General features: G+C 42.8%; 1 protein-coding gene across 1 annotated transcript in view; it reads left to right on the top strand.

The window, feature by feature from the left end:
• The window catches only part of LOC100227840 (uncharacterized), a 192,940-nt gene extending 174,529 nt beyond the window's left edge, over nucleotides 1-18,411 (top strand). The window contains exons 30-38 of the mRNA XM_030280643.4: nucleotides 1,067-1,198; nucleotides 6,077-6,205; nucleotides 7,066-7,191; nucleotides 7,616-7,744; nucleotides 9,406-9,534; nucleotides 9,824-9,952; nucleotides 10,641-10,766; nucleotides 13,288-13,416; nucleotides 13,785-18,411. Of these exons, the coding sequence (XP_030136503.4) occupies nucleotides 1,067-1,198; nucleotides 6,077-6,205; nucleotides 7,066-7,191; nucleotides 7,616-7,744; nucleotides 9,406-9,534; nucleotides 9,824-9,952; nucleotides 10,641-10,766; nucleotides 13,288-13,416; nucleotides 13,785-13,864 (1,109 nt within the window). The 3' untranslated portion in view covers nucleotides 13,865-18,411. The remainder of the gene's footprint in view (nucleotides 1-1,066; nucleotides 1,199-6,076; nucleotides 6,206-7,065; nucleotides 7,192-7,615; nucleotides 7,745-9,405; nucleotides 9,535-9,823; nucleotides 9,953-10,640; nucleotides 10,767-13,287; nucleotides 13,417-13,784) is intronic.
• Nucleotides 18,412-19,114: the final 703 nt, after the last annotated feature.

Raw genomic sequence — 19,114 nt, 5'->3', positions numbered from 1 at the left:
ACATCTTCCCTGCTCAGCTCCCTCATGAAGGGCTTTATTGACTCAGAACGTGGTGGCGTGGTGCCTGAAGAGGGGGGAGACGGCAAGCTGACGGGAGGGAAGATGGCCAAGGGGTGGTTGGTCCTTTCCCGGGTGCTTTGGCCAGCTCTGAGCTCTGTGCCAGCGCAGTTTCGGCTGCTGGGGTTTGGCCTCTCTGTGTTTGCAGCTGTTGGGCTGGCAGGGAGCAGACAGGGGCTGAACTGGACCCAAATTGGCTGAGGATGTGCCAGTGGAGCTCTGCCCTGCCCACAGCCAGGAGAGCAGCAGCTCAGCTTCTGTTGGCCTTGTCCCTGTGCTACGCTGTCTATTCCTGCTCCCAGAGCTTTTGGAAAGGCATTTTCTGGCTTTTCTTAGCATGGAGTTTGGTCCCCCAGAGCTGTCTTTGGAAGCAGGCTCCTGCTCTGACCCCAGCTGCAACACCCTGACTTTGTTCCTCCCTACAAAACCTTGCCTGAGCCCTGTTTTAGCCAAAGGAGAACGAGCAATAAATAAGAATTGAAAGGACTGACATCGGTGTCCATTATCCTCCACCAGAGGACTCTAAATGCTGACCCAAAACCAGGGCAGCTAGATGGAAATGAGATGTAAAAATTAAATGTGGAAGGTCCAAAACCTGTAGGCAATGTGGCTGTCAGCAGGCAGAATGAAACCTGTTGATGTTGATGTTTCAGCAGCTTTGCAAGTCTAAACTCTCTGCAAAAGGTAGAATGTCTTTATCCACATGCCTGGTCCCTTGGGAATTAAACTGTTATTTTAGTCAATTTCACCTGACATTTCCCTATGATTTCTTTTCTAGTGACAAGAAAATTGTATCTGGCCCTTGACAGTTGGGCACAAATTGACTGAACAAAACAAAATCAAGCATTCAAGTAACCCCCAAGTAAATGTAATAAATCCAAAATCCCGGAGGAGAGCGTCATTCCATAGGCAGGGATTTTATTTAATAAATTTCAGCCCGCTCTTTGTTTGAGCGCTGTATTTACCAAGACAAATTTAATTTATTGGTTTGCATTTCTTCTTCCCAAAGCTTGTCCAGTGGGCACGTATGGGCAGGACTGTCAGGGAGTGTGCCAGTGCTCTGCTGAGAATCAGGAATGTCACCCTGTCACCGGCCACTGCTCCTGCAGCCCGGGCTACCATGGGGCCCACTGCCACCTCCGTGAGTATTTTTGGGGGTTGCTGCTTTTCTGACAAAGAACTGAGTCTTGCAGGAGCATCTGCTGGAGCTTTGGGTTCATCTGTGTCATTACAGTGGTGGGAGAAATAGAGGCTAATTAGAGTATAAAAGTTATAGTATTACAAATAAGGTATAGTATGGAAAGTAAGCATTGGGTGGGTTAATTTACACCAAAGAAAAGTAGTATTATTGCAAGTACTTAATTTAATTTTTTTAAATAAAAAAATCTAAAAAAAAAATTAATAATGTTAGCTCAAAAATGTAATTAATTCAATCCTTCAAATTAATTTTGAAACCCACCAGATTTACCAGTTAAATTCTTTCCAACCTCATGCCACGTTAAAGAATGTAAAGATCATTCTCTGCATTGCAACTCTCAGCTACACCTGGATGTTGTGCAGCTCTCTCATTTCCAAATACCAAGTCCAAAATACTTCCCGAAATCTCTGCGTGCTCAAGTAAGGACAAATGGTTAGGAGAAAACAACAAGCTGAAATTGGCAATAAATCCAAGTGATTCATAAAGTCCTTTCGGTTACAGAGCCTTCTGAGGAACAATCAAATTAAACCAACTGTTACTCTGGATTGAAAAATGGTGACTAGTGTAGAGGACAAAATGCCAATTGGCCCAATGCTCCATCATAAAAAAATATTCCCAGATCCACATGGCTCATGCCGGTATTTTAGGACATCTGTAAAGTTGTTTTTGGTGGAATGTGGCAACTGATAAGAAACATATACCAAAGCAGCCAATAAAGGAGACAGTTAATTACCTTTTTATTTACAACTTTAATTTTGGTTTTACTCCATGGCTTGTAATAGTATCATTTAGAGGAGAAAAAAAGGGAAGAAAAAATAAAAAGCTGTTGTCTTTCTTGCTCAGTTTTTTCTCTCTTTGGCAAGTGCTGATTTCCCTTTCTTGGGAATCCAGCACAGCTCTGTTTGGCTTAATTGCCTTTTGGGGTGGCAGTTTGGATACAAAAGCCAGCTGTCACACGCACAGCTCCAGTAAGGGTTAAACTACTGTTTTATTCCTTGAGCAGAAATAGGAGAAAGACTCGCTTTGGAGATGGGTCTTTGTATTGCCATCATGTCATCACAAGTTATTCTTTAAAATATAAATTATAAATAAAATAGAAAGGATTGATTCTGTCCTCCTCTGTGCATCGGTTTTTGCTGTAAGTGAGATCGAAATCTGGCCTTCAGCACTGGAGCTGGAGCCATCTGGATCCATTATACATTAGATTGTAATAAATGTTGTAGGAGAGCAGTAGTGGAGATCAACTATTTAACAGGAGCATTTTAAAAGACTTAATCATGGTCAGCCTATTACCTTTATGTAGCAATTTCTCAGTAGTCAATACCTGTGTCTGTATAGCACTAAACCTCTCATTACAGTAAATGTCCTCAAACTTACTTAGATATTTCAGGTTTCATTTCAGAATTTTAAAATTTAAAGCTTAAACAATTACACTGAAGTTCTGATGGTAAAGATATAAAAAGACTCATCGCAAAAGAAAATTAGTTTTGTTTCATTCAGGGGGGATTTTTGCCATGGATTTCTGTGTAGCTGGGATTAAACCTAAAGCACATGAGATTTGAGATTTCATGGTGTTTTGTACTCTAATTCCAAAAATGTACAGCAAATTCTTTAACACGGGTTTGTTAGATATTTAATGGAGAAATAATTAAATGATGGAAGTTCACAGAAAAACACTCATCTATGTTGGTGTTGTTCCTATTGTCCCCTGTACCACTTGTAGACAGACACAAAAAATAGAAGGAAAACAATTAATTGTGGGTTGTTTTAAGTTCAGGTCAGTGAAGGGAGACATTGTGGGCCTGATTCTGAAGTGACTGACTGAAAAGCAAGGATGGCTGACTTGACTTTGGTGGGAAAACTCCAAGTTCCTGCTGTTCTGCCTGCAGGGAAGGCTGGGGCTGCTCCAGGGTGAAGAAGCTCCCGATAGAATATTAAACCAGCACAGGGAGCCGCTCCCAAACGGGCTCTGCTCCAGTCAACATGTGGTTGGATGCTGCTGGAGACAGTTTCTGGCAGCTGTTGCTGTATTTATGAAAAAAGGTTCAAGAAAGTATCTATAAAAGGTGTAGCTGGCTGGGAAGTCAAATTTCCAGGAGCCAAGAGAAACGGGGCTTTCATGTTCACAAATTTTGGAGTGAGGAGCTGAAAAAGTCTCTTGGCATGGTGCAGAGGAAGCAGACAAACTAGCAATAAGGTTCCCATCACTTGTCCATGACGTGGTGGATGGGCAGATCTACTTGTTAAAAGGAGGAAAAAGCAGTAAGTGGTGGTGAAATTATTTTTTTTAAAAAAAAGCATGGTATGTTTCTGTGACATTGACTGGGTTGGGAGTTGCCAGAGCCAGAAAGATCTCAACAGCTTCACCTTCAAGCTGTAGGTGACAGGATGTGTCAGAAGGGATTATTTGACAATGTGATTTAATAACATTGGTCAGAAAAGCTTCAGTGTGTGCAATTGCTATGGAAAGATTTAGGAGCTCTTGGTCATGACAAATCCACTCAAAGCAGAAGGAAAATCAGGAAATAAGGTGGAAATCTGGCTGCCACTCTTTTGTTCGCAGAAAAAACATTAAGTCAGAGGCACGGGAAACTGTTAAATTAGAAAATGTCTTTATGAGATAACTGGTGGTGCAAGAATAGCCCTCTTTGCAGAGGCAGAGCCTACTGAAATGGTGGGACATGGTGCAAATTGCCCTCGTTATCTGCATCAAAATTCTTCTGCAAAGTACTAACAGATGAGGTGGCCTTGTTATTGAGCATGTGCACGGTGCAGCAGCTGAACATGCCCAGCATGTGCTGCTCCTTCTCGAGCCAAAATACAGAAAATACTGCAAATGGGAAAGGAGGGAATTACTGCATTCCCATTCAGTAATGGAGCAACTACAGCTAGCCTTGAGCTAAGGAATAGCTCTGAAAGCCTTGCCAGGGAGAAGCAGCATCTTTTGGAGTCTGGGAATTTTTTTAATTTTTTTTGAAAAAGGAGAAAAATTTTTTTTAGAAAGGGGAAAATCCAGATTACCAAAAGGAAAAAAAGGAGGAAAAGAGAAACTCACCAAGTCCTTGAATCTGGATGAGTCCTTGACTTCAAGTCTTGGTGGGAATGAAGGGGGTGTTGCAGGGCTCACTCCCTGATGCCAGGGCTTGCACGTGAAACAGATTCTGAATCCTGGCAGATGGAAGCACTGATGACAGAGCGTTCATTGAGAAGAATCTGTGTTTGAGAAGGGCTGGGGAGAGTATCTGCATGCTATAAAAGTGTATCTGCTTAGTCCTGATGATCTGCTATCCTGGTTTGAGCAGAAGCCAACATTCAGTTTTATTTTCAAAGGCACCCCTTCAAAGCTTCCCCATAAGCTCTCCCTCACTATTGAATAGTTCAGAAAAGCCAGAGATTTCTCCAGCCACTCAGGCCCTGCTTTCGTGCCTTTAGGAGAGACAGAATACTTGAAGTTATTTATGCACAGATTGCAAGGGATCTGTTGCTTGGAGACGTGAGCAAATATATTTTCAACCAGGTTTCTAAAGTAGCCACAGACTTCCCTTCTGCCAAGGAAGAGAAGGAAGGGGTGAGCAAAGAAATGTCATTTGGAGGTAGTAGCACAAGTGGAACTGTTGGATGATGATCATGCTGCTCGAGCACCAGCTACTCCTTCTTCCAGTGCACTGGGAAATTAGGAGAATAACCTGCCTCTCTGGAGTTCAGAGGTGGCACACTGGAGGTTCAATGGTGCCCATGCCCAGCAGCTCTGCCCAGCTCTTCCCCTCAGTTCCAACCTCCATCACTAAAGATCATCAAGAAGATGTAAACTAAGCATGGGAAATGCATTTACATTTTTCTGATCCTTTGTTCGATTCTCCTGGAACGTTAGCTGTCCATAAAAGAAATCAGAAATCCTCATAACCACCTGGAAAACCTCTCCATAGACAGCTTGTTGCCATCTAACACTGCCTCAGCAATCCATCCAGGTGTAGTGATTCTTGTGGTTCTTACAAAATACAGATTTTTTTTTTTTTTCCTCAGAGAATTTTCTGGCTTTGCATTTAAATAATGTTCCTCCCATATCTATCTTCTGAGGAGGTGTCTTCTGAAATTCTGTGTTGCTGTCATGTGCACATTTTCATGGTCTTCCATCCACAGGCTGGGAAGGGAACTTAAATCCACTAGCTCAGGTGGCTCCAAGCCCTGTCCAGCCTGGTCTTGGACATTTCCAGGGATGGAAAATCCACAGCCTCTCAGGGCAACCACTAACAATGCCAGCTCCAGTTTGCAGGGAAGGAATAGATTATAAAGGAAAAAAACTTTCTCCAAGTTATACATTTTAAGAAGACATGACCTACCCTAGATCCATGAAACAGATGTTAAAAGAGGCAGAAATGGCTCACAGCTTCTCATTGACCTGGAAAACCAGGTGGCTGCTGCCCAAAGGAAGAGGGAGAATGACCCCATCTCTGCTGTGGAGGAGTGGAAGAGGGAATACACTCATTTGGAGAAGAAACCCAAAGAGGAAAATCTCTGTAAAATGAGGCTTGCTTTTCTCACTGCTGTCACGTAAGGGGAATGGGAGAGGACAGAGCCAGGAGCAGCAGCACTCAGTCCAGCTCCCCAGCATTTGGCATTGCAATCAGTGCTGTCCTAAGGGCATGTTGTCCAGAGGAGCCATCTGCTCCTTAGTGCCTACTACTAGCCCTCTGGAAGTGGATAACATTAGAAAATGAGAATCAAACTTTGATTGAAAGCAACAAAGTGCTTAAGACATGAAATGCATCAGGCCCAGTAGGAACCTAACCTAATTGCTGGCTATTTTTCCTTCTAAAACAGGGTGTCCAGAAGGTACTTATGGTTCAAACTGCCAAAATCCCTGTAAATGCATGAACGGAGGCCACTGTGACCCCGCGTCGGGAACTTGTGATTGCGCTCCCGGATTCATCGGAGCCAACTGCAGCAAAAGTAAGCCAACATTCATGTTCTGCTTCTGTCAAAACACAGCAGAGAGAATCATTTGCATAAGAGCTTGTCTGAAGAAAAACAGACAGATCCCAGCTACCTCTTCCTTGAATTGTAAATCAGGATTCCAGCTTTGTAAAAAAATCTCTTGCAAAATATTTTCCCTCGCTGCTGCATGCATAGAAGCAAGGACACTTACCCCAGGATTGCAACCTGCTTGCCCAAGATTATTTCTAGAGCCAGCTCAGCACGAATTGCTCAAGTTCCTTCTTCCTGTCCAAAATTTCGAGGTTGAGAAATTATCTCAATATTTTGCTTCACACTATGGTGCCATTAGTTTCAATAAATGGGAAAAAGATCAAGTTTTGTCATGGCAAAACTGGTAAAGACTCCATGGCAACCTACTTCTCTGTTTCAGAGCTAAATGGTGTGGCTGGATTTCTGTGCTGCTTCCAAAGCTCTGGTCTCTGTGAAGTTCTCTTCAGTTTATTCACAGAAAGGCAATGTTTGAATGTTTGGTTGCCCATAGCTTTGCTCTTCATTGTTGGGCAGCATCAATATTGAGGGAAAGATGTTTTAAGCTGGAAGGATGAGCAGCTGATATTTCAGTCATACATTCACTCTTCTGATGGGAAAGACAGTAAATATTCCATGTGAAATCGTGGGTTATATTTATAATCACAAATAGTCTCACAAGGAAAAGCAGTCGTGTCTTTGGGTGGGTTTGGCTTCGTGGTTGATACTTTGAAGTGCATTGGGGGAATCAAAACAAAGCCAGCTCTTCCCCTAAGACTGTGGCTGTGTTAAAAATGAAAGTTGCCATTGGATCCTCTGGGTGTTTAACAAATCCTGTGTTTCCTCAGCCTGCCCTGAGAGCTGGTATGGGAAGGACTGTGCCCATCTCTGTGCCTGTGGCAAAGGCCAGTGTGACCCACGGACTGGCGAGTGCTCCTGTGCCCCCGGCCACACGGGCCCTGCCTGCCAGCAAGGTAACCAAGCAGGACCCAGGTCACCTCGTCAGTGGGTGACACACTTGAAATACAGCAAATAAACTCAGTGCCAGGCATTGTTCACAGCCACCTTGCCCCGGGCCTTTGCTGATAAGGCTGAGGTTTGGGGCGCTCAGCCTCTGTCCCTCCCCGCTCCATCACCCAGCCTAATCCTGCCCACACCTCCCTGCCACCCTCGGTGCCAGGCCACTGGCTTCTCCAGGAAGCTGTGGGGATTTGTCAGGACAGACTGTTTGGGTGAAACTAATAATAATCATGGAGTAGTGTCCCACCACCCTAGGGAGACCCTAACCACTTGGGATACATGTGGGAAGCATGTGTTTGTATTTATTCCCTGTCACCTTCATCCTTTCCTTGGGGTGCTAATTTTGGGGTTTTTTCAAACTTTGTTAATTCTCTGTAGTGTGTCCCCAGGGACAGTATGGCCCCAACTGCCACCTGAGGTGTACCTGTCAGAACGGTGGCATCTGTGACCACGTGGATGGCAACTGCACCTGCGGGCTCGGCTGGACAGGAAGATCCTGTGAGGAAGGTGATTTCCTGCTTCCATGGCAGTGGATTTGTGCACTCAGGCTGGGGTTTGCAGTGTCCCCAGACACACACAGACAGGGACAATTTCAGAACTGCCCCTAGTTGGAGCTTCAGGTCTTTTTTAAAAGAGTTTTCTCCTGAGTACTGCTCATGAATTCCCTTACACACTCCTTATTTCTTCTTCTTCTCCAGTTCAACTTTTGTGCTTTTTGTCCACAGGAATGTTGGGTTTTGTTTTCTTCCACGTGATCCTCAGAGCAGGAGAAGCCTCTGTCTTCCCCCTCAGTGGCTGTGTTCTCTTTTATTTGACTCTGGACTGGAGTTGATCTTCCCATATGTAGACTTCCCAGATGTTCTGACAACATCTGTCCAAAGCAATTGAGATTGTCCTGCTCTCTCACCCTTATTTCTCCATGACACCCGTCCCTAGAGCAAGACAAAACACACTAACTGAACAGGCTCATATCCCACTCCAGAATCTCTTCTGTCAGCCCAGTCTTCCCACAACTGTCCTGCCCATCTCCCAAAAACCATTCTGCATTTCTGTGTTCCTGTTTTTCTCTGTAGGTAAGTGATATCTGTATAATTTGGACTTGAACGTTCAGGAAACCACAAGTTTATTGGTATGAAATACAAGTAAATAGTTCTAAGTACACATTCAAGACAAATGTCATCATTAAATCATGCAGGTGTCCCCACATGGAGTAGTGGATTGTGAGTGTATCTCATAGATAAAACATCTCTGGAGTGGAACAGAGGGGGCAAACATGCACACATTGTATAAGGAACTGTATGTTGTATCACTTGAGAAAGCGTCACTATTTATCTTTTGACAGAGGAAGTGAAATTATTGGAAAATTAATTCTTGATCTCCACAGCAGTGTGGGTTGGAGTGTGTGACTGGAAATCAAAGACAGCTAATCAGGCATCCTTTGAATAGACATTAGATAGGATGTTCCTGGAAGATCCTGTCTGGCATTTGCAGGGTTCTCCATCTGATTATTTGGACGGCCACGCTCGTTTAAGTTCGTCTGCCCAGATTCAAATTATCCCAGCAGTGGGAAGTTAACTTATTCAGAGATGATGCTGAGGTTAATTATATTGGCACAGTCCCTTCTGCATGACTTGGCTTTCAGTAATTTGAGATGTGTTTAGTTCTGTAAAAGCAGATAGCTCATTATACATGGACAGACTGTTGCTACGTGTGAAAAAGATCCTCCTGGTTTTATTAGGAATTTGAATAGTGTGAATTCCAATGATAACACAGAGGAGGAAGAGCTTCATGTTTTCTTTCACACTTTTTAAGTGCCTAAAAGAAAATATTGCTGTAGATAAAGAAAGAAAAAAGAAAATCTAATTTATGCCATTCACCACAAGGCTTTACAACACACGGTGTGGGTTCGGCATCGAGTTTGTGAAGAGAGAAATTGAAAAAGGCAGACTGTTAAAACTGAGGAAATAACATAAAAGATTTCTCACCAAAGTATGCAAAAGCATCATAGTTGTGCATAAATTCTGTGTCTTCATAACAAATATTCTTTGGTCTGCAAATTATTCCCTGGGTATCGTCTCTTGGCGATGCAATCTGAGGGCAGTGTGGGTGAGGGCAGTGATTGTTTGCTTGATTGTTTGTCTGTTTTTCTGTCCATGTCCTGCCAGCAGAGTGCCTCCCAGGCAAGTATGGGGCTGGCTGCTCCTTGGACTGCCCGTGCCAGCACAATGGCACCTGTGACAGGTTCACAGGCTGCTGCAGGTGCCCCGAGGGTTTCTACGGCCACTCCTGTGAGCACGGTACGTGGAGGCACTGGGGGTAATTGTCACGGGTTTGGGGCTTCAGAGGAGTCAAGAAACACCTCATTGGTTCAGTTAAAACTTTGGGAATGTCCCAGATCATCCAGCTCCTTCTAGATCTTGCATGTCTCTGGTGCTGGGTGGTACAAATTTAAAAGCCCATGGCATCAGCAGACTTAAGGATAAATATCATTTTTTGCTGGCTGTCAGGGAATGGCACAGAGAACACAGAAGATTTTAATGGTGTGTATGATTTTCTTCATGAACCTTCTTCATTTTTATTTTTCAGGGTGCCCCCTGGGATTTTATGGGCTGGGCTGTCTTCAGGCCTGTGCCTGTAAAAATGGAGCGAGCTGTGATGCAGTGACAGGACAGTGCCTTTGTCCTTTGGGTTATCATGGTGTCCACTGTGAAAAAGGTACTGGGAAAGAAAAAAGACAAAGGAAAAAAAAACAAAACCAACCAGAAAAAAACCCAAACACACAAAAAAAAAGCCAAAATCAGAACTCAAAAAACCTCATATAATTACTGAAATATTTGTTGGGAGCCACTTCTCCCATATTTTGAGCTTAATGAATATCCTGAAACATTGAATTTGGGATAGATTTCCTGTTATACATCTGGGTGTTCCCATTCCCTTATAAATTAACTAATCTGGTTCCAATTAATACAGTGAAAGTCCTGGTCTCCGTGATGTCTTGCAGCAATGAGTTCCACATGCCATTTATTAAAAATAAGTCTCTTTTACTGATTCTAAATTTTCTTCTAAAACTCCAAATAAGATTATTAAATAGGTGCATGTCAAACCTGTTGAGTGTTACGGAGGGGTCTTCTAGAGAGTTCTAATTAAAAATAGAAATAAGTGCCAGCTACATTTCTGGGACAGATTAACAGATACCTTCGAGAAGTTAGATTAGACAACCCCAGCAGAAGGAGAGCTCATATAAATATTGTGCCCATTCTGCTGTGTTTGATTTCTTCATTAAGCTTGGCATTTACACTGATTCCATTTATAAGCTTTCCCCTGAGACATCCTGGGCAAACTCTGGGTTTCATGTTACATCTTGCCACTCAGACGTGCATCTAAAGGGTTCTCTTGCTGCCAGGCTGTGCCAGGGGCTGGTTTGGTGAGGGGTGCCAGCATCAGTGTGACTGTGGAGATGCTCCTTGTGATCCAGAGACTGGGAAGTGCCTTTGCCCACCTGGGAAGACTGGAGACAAGTGTGACATTGGTAAGGGCAATATTTTTAAGGGTTGGACTGTGTATTGTTATACCACTCTGACCTGCTGGTTTTGGAATAACTGTAAAAGGACATTTGGGTGTTCAAGAACACATTGTTTGTAGAAAATTGCTCTTTGTGGTTATTAACACCTTTATCAGCAGGCTTGTACCTCTTGATTTTATCAGTATTTAAATTGATATCCTGATAGGAAAACTGTTCATGGGTCAGCTGTAAAATGTCATTTGCCTTGAGTTTTGGAGAACAGAAGCAGGGGAAGAATAGACCAAGAAGTTTTGCAAATTTAGTGGGGAAGACTCCAGAGGGTGCAGTTGGGCTCCAATTGCTGTGTGTTTTGTCACACTGACATTTGTGAGCCTTTTCAGACCAGTGTAAAAGTATGTCCAGCTCTGGATTTGCTTCCCCTGGAAGCAGGATGGAATCCCCAGAGGTGAGGGTAGTGGAGCTGCAGCAGCTGTGCTTGCCCCTGGCCTTCAGCAGGAACTTTTAACCCAGATGTAATTCCCTCCTTTGCAGCACAGGCACTTGGGCTGTGTGTTGGCCCACAGGAGCAGAATTCTTCAGTAACAAGGATATAAAAATAGGTGAGAAATTTTTCCTGTAGGTAAAACCAGCCCCGCTGCTGTACCCTGATGGGGTTGAGGGGCAGCAGTGGCAATTCCTGAGCCAGGCTCTGGTCACAGCTCTGATCAGAGCCAGGCCAGGCTGGACAGGGCTTGGAGCAACCTGGTCTGGTGAAAAGTGTCCCATGCCTGTGGTTGGAGCCACATGGGTTTAAAGGTCCCTCCTAACCCAAGCTATTCTAGGATTCTGTGATTATGATGGAGCAGTTTTAGGGTAATCACTGGAGAAAAAGGAATTGCAGTGGTTTAACTGAGTGTAAGAAAGCATTTGTGATCCCAGTGCTGTGACTAACAAGATAAAAGGAGTGAACATCCATGTGTTACTGTGGAGCTTCACCAGGACACAAAATCCTCCTGAGCTCCTGGAGCAGAGGGGAAAAATTATTTCTCCTCTTGTTTTAGGATGGGCAGGAATAGATTTAAGCAGGCTGTTATCAATACAAATTGCTGTGAGCTTAACCATTAGTGCAACTTGCAAAACTAAAATGGAAAAGCATCTGATTCCCTCTGTGCAGTGTCCTGTGGTCTGGAAATGATGCTCCCAATCTGGAGTACTGTTCCAGTTGGAACATGAGCCACCCTCAGTGCCCACACAGCACTGGGTGTCCCTGGGCCTTTCCAGTAAAATTTTAGGCAGAAGTGGAACACAAGGGGGAAGTTCAGCACCAAAAATAGGAATTGAGGTTTTCTTCCTCACAAACTCTGCGAGTCATTTTTATTTTTCTTAAATCAGCTAGGGTAGCCCCCATCCATGAAAAGCTGTTATGGGGTAGGTTTTATTTGCATTTTTATTTTCAATTAGGCTCAGTTCATCTGTGATATAACTGTGAGCAGCTGTGACTGTGCAGCAGCCATAAAGATAAAAGGCCTGATTTTAATTTGAACTCTGGTAAAGCACCCATTAAACAGGCAAAATGTTAATTAAAAAAAAAAAAAAAAAAGAGAGAGAGAATATAACAGACTTTTATGGGCGTTCTTTTTCTGTAGTAAATTAACATTGCAGACTTTCAAACAGATGTCTTAAATACACATTGTTATTAACATGAAAATGTGGTATTACATAAATTAAAATCAGGTCCAGAGGTGTTTGGGGAGACCTTTTCTCATAACATTTCCTAATTGAAAAGGCCAAGCTCGGAGCGCACAGGGCGAGTTCTCCCACGTGCTGGGGCTGCAGCTGATGCAGGGCTCAGCAGGACTTTATTTACCTGGGGGTGCTCGTGGGAGAAGGCAAATTCCCTGGTTACAGGGGTTTTCAGCAAGGTGAGGGAGAGAGGGCCATTGTTTGCTGTGTATTTCACACCTTGCCTTGTGACCCTGCTGCTCATGTTCCTTTCCTGCCTGTCCTCTGATGCATAAAAAGTTGAAGTGAGGATTTACCAGCCTAGGTATGAAATGTATTTGCATTTAGAAGTGAGATTTTTTTTTATGTGTGTGTGAGTTTAATTTGCCAGGATGCAGCAGAATTGTGCAATCAGAGCAAGACATGACTATCTATAAAATGGATTAATTCTCAGTGTCACACTTTGTGAGGGAAGGCTCTTGGCCAGCACGTACTGACAGCGCAGCCATGCAGGAGAGACAGAGGCAGGAGAAAGTGTGGATGCAGGATTCTGACAGCAACTTTCCTGAGCAGATCCCAAGATGTTCTCTGTTGGGCTGTCAACCCCTGTTTTTAGTAATGATTTCCATGCTGGGAACCTCTTGAGGACAGCTGGGCAGAAGCTGTGCAGAGCATGTGGCAGACGAAACTCGACGGCTGCCGCGCTCTCTCCCAAATGCGGTGTCTGAACGTGAACAGATGTAGGTGTCTGAGCAGCTCCCTGATCCCCCCGAAGGGGGAGGCTGCCAGGAGTGTCACCCTGTCCCAAACCCTCCTGTCCTTGCAGGGTGCAGGGCGGACAGGTACGGCCCCGGCTGCTCGCTGCGGTGCCAGTGCGCCGGCAGATCCCGCTGCGATCCCCGCAACGGGAGCTGCGCCTGCCCGAGCCCCGGGATGGGCCCGACCTGCAGAGAAGGTAACCAGCATTTCCTGGGGGGATAAAACACCTCTGGCCCATGCTGGTGGGCAGTTTGGATGGGAGGGTCGACCCATGGGATTGTTTGGATAATTTCTCTTCTCAATGAAATAGAGTATGGAGGGAGTTTCCTCTCAGTTGTAGTGTAATCACAATTCCTCCTTTAGTTTAGGGAAAACTTTGGGAACCTTCAGATTTGGAAGTGTTTTATAGTTTTCCCTGTTCTCTGCTTCTGTGTAACTCCCTCCTTTACCTTCTTTTCAAGACTACCATTTATTGAATTATTTAGGTGTAAATTGTATAATCTATGTAATATTTCAGTATTAGATTATATGGACCTGAAACCGTGTTTCTATTTAATTCTCTAGGTGGCCCTCCAAAGCTTCCTTTTTATGAAGAACAAGCTCAAGAAAGAGGGAGTATTTTTCCAAGAGCTCTACAACAGTAACATTTGGACTAATAAATGAACTGTTTTATATGCACAGACGGTATTTGAATTTGGATATGAAAACAGTTATTCAATTCAGCTTGAATTGTACTGAAGTATTCACACTTCTTATGGAAGACTACAGAGGCCATTTAGTAGCTGGATCCTTTTAAAGAGTTGAATCTGTTTCATGTGCTCATTCCTAGCCTCTTGCCCCTCCATTAATCTACTCTGGACATTCTTTCTGGTATTAATATAATACATTGCTTGAAAGCCTGGACATGTTTTTAATCAGACCAGCTCCAAAGAGTATCAGGATAAGCAGCATGTAACACATCACCATGGAATGAGCCACGCTCCCTATCAGGGACTTTCTAAACCTGCTTGACAACCAGCACCAAGTCTGAGACTTCCACAGATTATTTCTCTGCAAATTCATTGCAAAGTCATATTGCACAGAAACTAGAGGGATTCATCAAGTTAATTCCTCTTTGAATAAAATGCTGTTTTCTGGATGAGCATGCAGTCTAATTTTGAACTTGCAGCTGAAGAAGAATCCACTGCAATCCGACAAGAGTTCTCAATACATTGTTAATTTATTTAAGAGCATCTTCTGCATTTCTGGTGTGGTTTGACTGATTGGAAGGTGTTTGTCTGAATCTGTCTTCCAAAGAGCGTGGCGTCATCTGCCAGGCTCTCCTGGAATTCTGTGTTCTCACATCTTACCAGATAAATTTCTCACTCAGTGGGTTGTGCAGCACTTCTCATCAAAGAGTAACTGCTAATGCAGAAAAGGTTTTATCTTGAATGGAGAAAGCAGATAGTAAGCAAGGAGAGATGCTTAAAGATACTATCTTTGAGGTTTGTGCTTTTATTGAGAAATTTGGTTTTTTTATCAAGTCATCTCACAGCATCTCCTGATACCATTCAACAGCTGCTGGTGGCCACCTCATAGAACAGAGACATTTTGGTGCTATTTTGTCTGTTTAGACAGGTTTTGCCTTTGATATAGAACTATGTCATTTTAAAGAAATTTATGTGTTCTGTATTTTAATATTCTGAGTTAACCAGACTAAAAGATTTCAGAGTGCCTCTTCATACCTCTCTTTAGGCTGGGAGTTACAAGATCTGTGTAGTAACCACTTGATTCTGACTGCAGCAAAAGTGCACTTAAGAAGGGGCATCAGGACTGTGGTAGACACAGAGCATGGGCAGTTCCAGCTCTTGTGCTGACGCCCCATTCACTACCAGAGCAAACTGCAGCTCTGAAAGAGCAGGATTTTGTTTTGTAAGAGAAAAAAAATTACATTAATTGATGGTAAATTGGGATTTTTGAAGAAGTTTGTTGTTGTGGTTGGGTAGGTGATGAGTTGGTGAAGCAGGATCCAGGAGGTTGGATGAGAAGGTGAGGTCACAATTATTCATCACTTCGTAGGTATTAAAAATAAAGGTATTTGTGAATGTGTCAAAATTCATTAAAAAACTGTGCTTTCAGCCAGAAAATCACTGGGGCTGCTTCTGATCCGTTTTAATTTCTTCTGTAGAGCTCAGTGAATGTCACTGGAAAGTTCATTCAATGTAAATGTGGCAAAATAACAGTCCCAGAAGTGTGTGACTCTCAGCAAGGAAGTGATATTTTAAATGTTCTTTTGGAGGTGTAATAGCCTGGGTCTGACCCTACAATTATGTGAATCTGGGGCAGTTTCACTGGACAGGAACCTGCAAGGTAAATCTCCTGTGAGACAATGAGGTATAATCTTAGCAGTTGCTGGAGAAGAGCAATTGAAGTTGAGCAGTTGACATATTTTGGTCTTAGCTCTGTATTTCCTGCAGAGCCACACTACAACAGTAGTGCAGGTGTCACACTGCACTTAAGGTTTTTTGTAGAATCATCAAGTGAGTAAAGCTGTAGAAAACCTCTGGAGGTCTGAGCTTCCCTTTAAAGCCTGGTCAGCTTCAGAGTCAAATGGGTCAGAGATTCATCATTCAAGTCAAATTTCAGAGATTCATCCCACCTAGTTTAGAATATCTCCAAGGATGGAGATCCCACCACCTCTTTGAACCTGTCCTAGTGGAGATTTCATTTTCTTCCTCTTTTTTTTTTTTTTTTTTTTCCAGTTTCTAATCAGAATTTCTTCAGCTTCATCTTTGTTCCACTGCTTCTCATCCTTTCAGTGTGGATCTCTGAGGAACCTTTGGCTTCCTCTCCCCAGAGCCTCCATGGGGTAGTTGGCTGCAGCCTTGCTCTTCTCTTCTGAAGACCCCCCCATCCACTGGCCACATTCCAGTACCTCAGACATCCCAGTTCATCCCAGCTGCCCAGACACTGGTGTGGTTACTCAGCAGCATAAAACCCATTGCACTGCTGTCAGACAGCAGAATGTATCAAATGTACTGTTTTTCTCTTATTTTTGTAGATTGATGTGTGATTTGAGCAGCTAATCCAAGGGGAAACCTTTCTCAAGCCATATTATTTACACCCATGTATACTTGTTTACATTTTCTACAGTACCTTGATGATAGAATTGTAAATATGTAGTATAAGGAAATAAAAGATTTTTGTATGACGTGTTTTTAAAGGATGTCACGATTTTAGGTACATGATAAAACACATATTTCAAGTGACTGATACTGAGCCTATGCCAATGAATTAAGGGCCCAAGTAGATCTGCTTTTGGGGAATATTTCAGCAAACTTTTTTTAAAATCAAAAAATGCCAATTCATACAAACCACTCCATATGCAACAGGCTTTTTTATTCAAAATGCTTCTTGGCTTTATGTTATTACCTTGGGAAAAGAAGTTCACTTCAGTACCATCAAACAGACCATTCTGGTTTGTGGCTCTGCATGACTTTTTGTTCCAAAACAAAATGCAGTCATATCATATCACAGGTAAAAATCAGAATTAAAGATTTCATAAATCTTAAAAGAGGAACTTTGATTGGGGTAGTTGGAATGTCCGATCTTGTTTCTTACTTTTTTCATAAGGTAGAGAAAATGTTTACAAAATTTTGTTTCCTAGAAAAGCCACAACTTTATTAACAACTAATTAAGAAGTTTACTTTTTTTTCTGATATTATTGTTATTATTGTTATTCTGCTCCTTACTACAGTTCAACACATTTACCTGATTCTTTGCCTACAAAGTAATCTTTATTAGACAGGATGGAATTTTTTAATGGAAAACTGACTAAATCAGCTTTCCCAGAGATTAATTTGGTGGCAAGTGAGTGTAGTTGCTACTAAATTAGCACAACTCTGCTTATTTGTTTCATCAGATTCCAGTGCAAGAGTGTCAGGCTGATGTAGTGCTGAGCACAGCACTGGGGCTTGTTGAAAATGAAAGTGAAAAATTCAGTGAAAATGGGGTTTATAGTTAAATTGATTCAGTGAAAATGGGGTTTATAGTTAAATTGATTCAGTGAAAATGGGGTTTATAGTTAAATTGATGTCCATCTTCCTCTTGGTGAAGGTCTTTGCTGGCTCCCAGGAGGTTGAAGTTAATGACACTTTCTTGAAGGGAGAGCTCTGTGTATTCCTCTGTAGCACACTTGCACGTGCAGATAGCTCCTTTCAGAAAGACACTGGAATTATTTCAGCCATGCAGCTCCCGTGCCAAGTCCCCCTCTCTTACCTTGTGTGCTCCAGATAACTTCAGCTGGAGTGGGAAGGAGCTGAGTGTAACTCAGTGGGCCCAGCAGAACTCACTCACTGTGATTTCATGAAGCCAGGACAACATGTTTTAAGTTAGACTTCACTAACACTATCCTCATAGGAAAACAATCAGAATTTTAAAAATTCCCCGCTTGCCCTGCCAAAAATTATTATTCTACTTTTATCCTTTTTATGTTGAAGAACCATAGCTATTAAAGTTTGCCCAGATTCCTTGCCAACCATATTATTTTGATTGGCTGCAGGTTTCTGTTTGTGTAAGTAATAACCAGCATAGTGTCAGGAGTTGCCAACGGGACAAACATGGAAATAAAACCTTCATGTCCTTCCCAGAAGAGGCAAAGACACATTTGGGAGCCATCGTGGCTTCACTGTGCAGATCAAACAGTGACTCTGTTAGAATTTAGCTTCTTATCAGAGCAAAGTAAAGCTTAGGAACAATCTTTCAGAGTGCTGGTGGACCAAGAAACTTCTATCCTCCCATTCTTGTGTTAATATTTTTATATTTAGGCTAGTAACCTTCTCAGCCACCAGTTTTCAAAGGACTTTTCCTTCAGGTTGGCCTGTGGCTGACTGAGCAGCTCCATGCATGGGCTGCAACTGTGCCCAGTAATTCTTCTGCAAGGTCACAGCTTTAAATTCTGACACTGTGTAAAGCAATTTCCAGCAGTAAACACCAAATCTCAGCCTTGTAGAGCATAAATTGTTCGTTCTGTTCTTTTTATTGCTCTTAATAAGCACTTGCATAGCAATGTTATGTCTCTGTGAATTTGTAATCCCTCTTCAAGAAATGTGTGGGGTGTATCTCGGATTTGTACTGTACTTTTTGTTGTAGACATGTTGTAGTAAAAGGATGCTGTTTTTTTTATATATATAAACATGTCATTAAAACTTGATCTTGTTTTTCCCTTATTGCTAGTTTTGAAGCAACAGGCTTACGTTGTGGATGAGACTTTATTCTACTGAACCAATTCACATTCAGAGCAAACAGGCTAAAATCACACCTGCTTTGGTAGTTTGTACAGAATAAATAATGGCCCGTGCCCAAGTGGGTTTGTGTATGATCCCTGACCAGGGCAGGCTGGCCAGTGACTGAGCCTGACAAATGGAGCTTTCTGGCACTTCAGAGTATTAGAAATATTCAAAAAACAGCATGAATCTTGCTGGAGGAGGATGGTTGTGAAGTGTAACATTCTGAGAAGACTTGGGCACAGAGCACTTTGACGGCATTTGAAACCACACACCTGCAGCCTCCCATCAGCCTGCTTGGGCACTGCCCAGAGCCCAGTTCTGCCAACAAATTGCCTGGTTCACCTTCAGGGTATTGTCTTCTCACATTGGCAGGAGCTGAAGGAACCTGTGTGCCTGCTTAGTGCCAAATAATGCAGTAAGAGTGTGCTGGTTAATTGGAAGTAGCAGGCTGAATTGAATTCAAAATGTGTAACAAAGGGAGAACAGTAGATCAAGCTGTCAGAGGAAAAGTGGACAGCTCTGGCTTGCTGCTTTCTGGAAGAGCAGGCTTGGATTCCTTTTGAAACTTCAGGGCAAACATTTAGAATGGAGTTGTGTAATACTGCAGGGTTCTGTCTTGCCTGATTT

This window comes from Taeniopygia guttata, chromosome 9 (assembly GCF_048771995.1).
Source record: "Taeniopygia guttata chromosome 9, bTaeGut7.mat, whole genome shotgun sequence".
NCBI classification, from domain to species: Eukaryota; Metazoa; Chordata; class Aves; order Passeriformes; family Estrildidae; genus Taeniopygia; species Taeniopygia guttata.
Note: the sequence above shows the minus strand (reverse complement) of the source record. Positions and strands in the feature narration are given on the sequence as shown.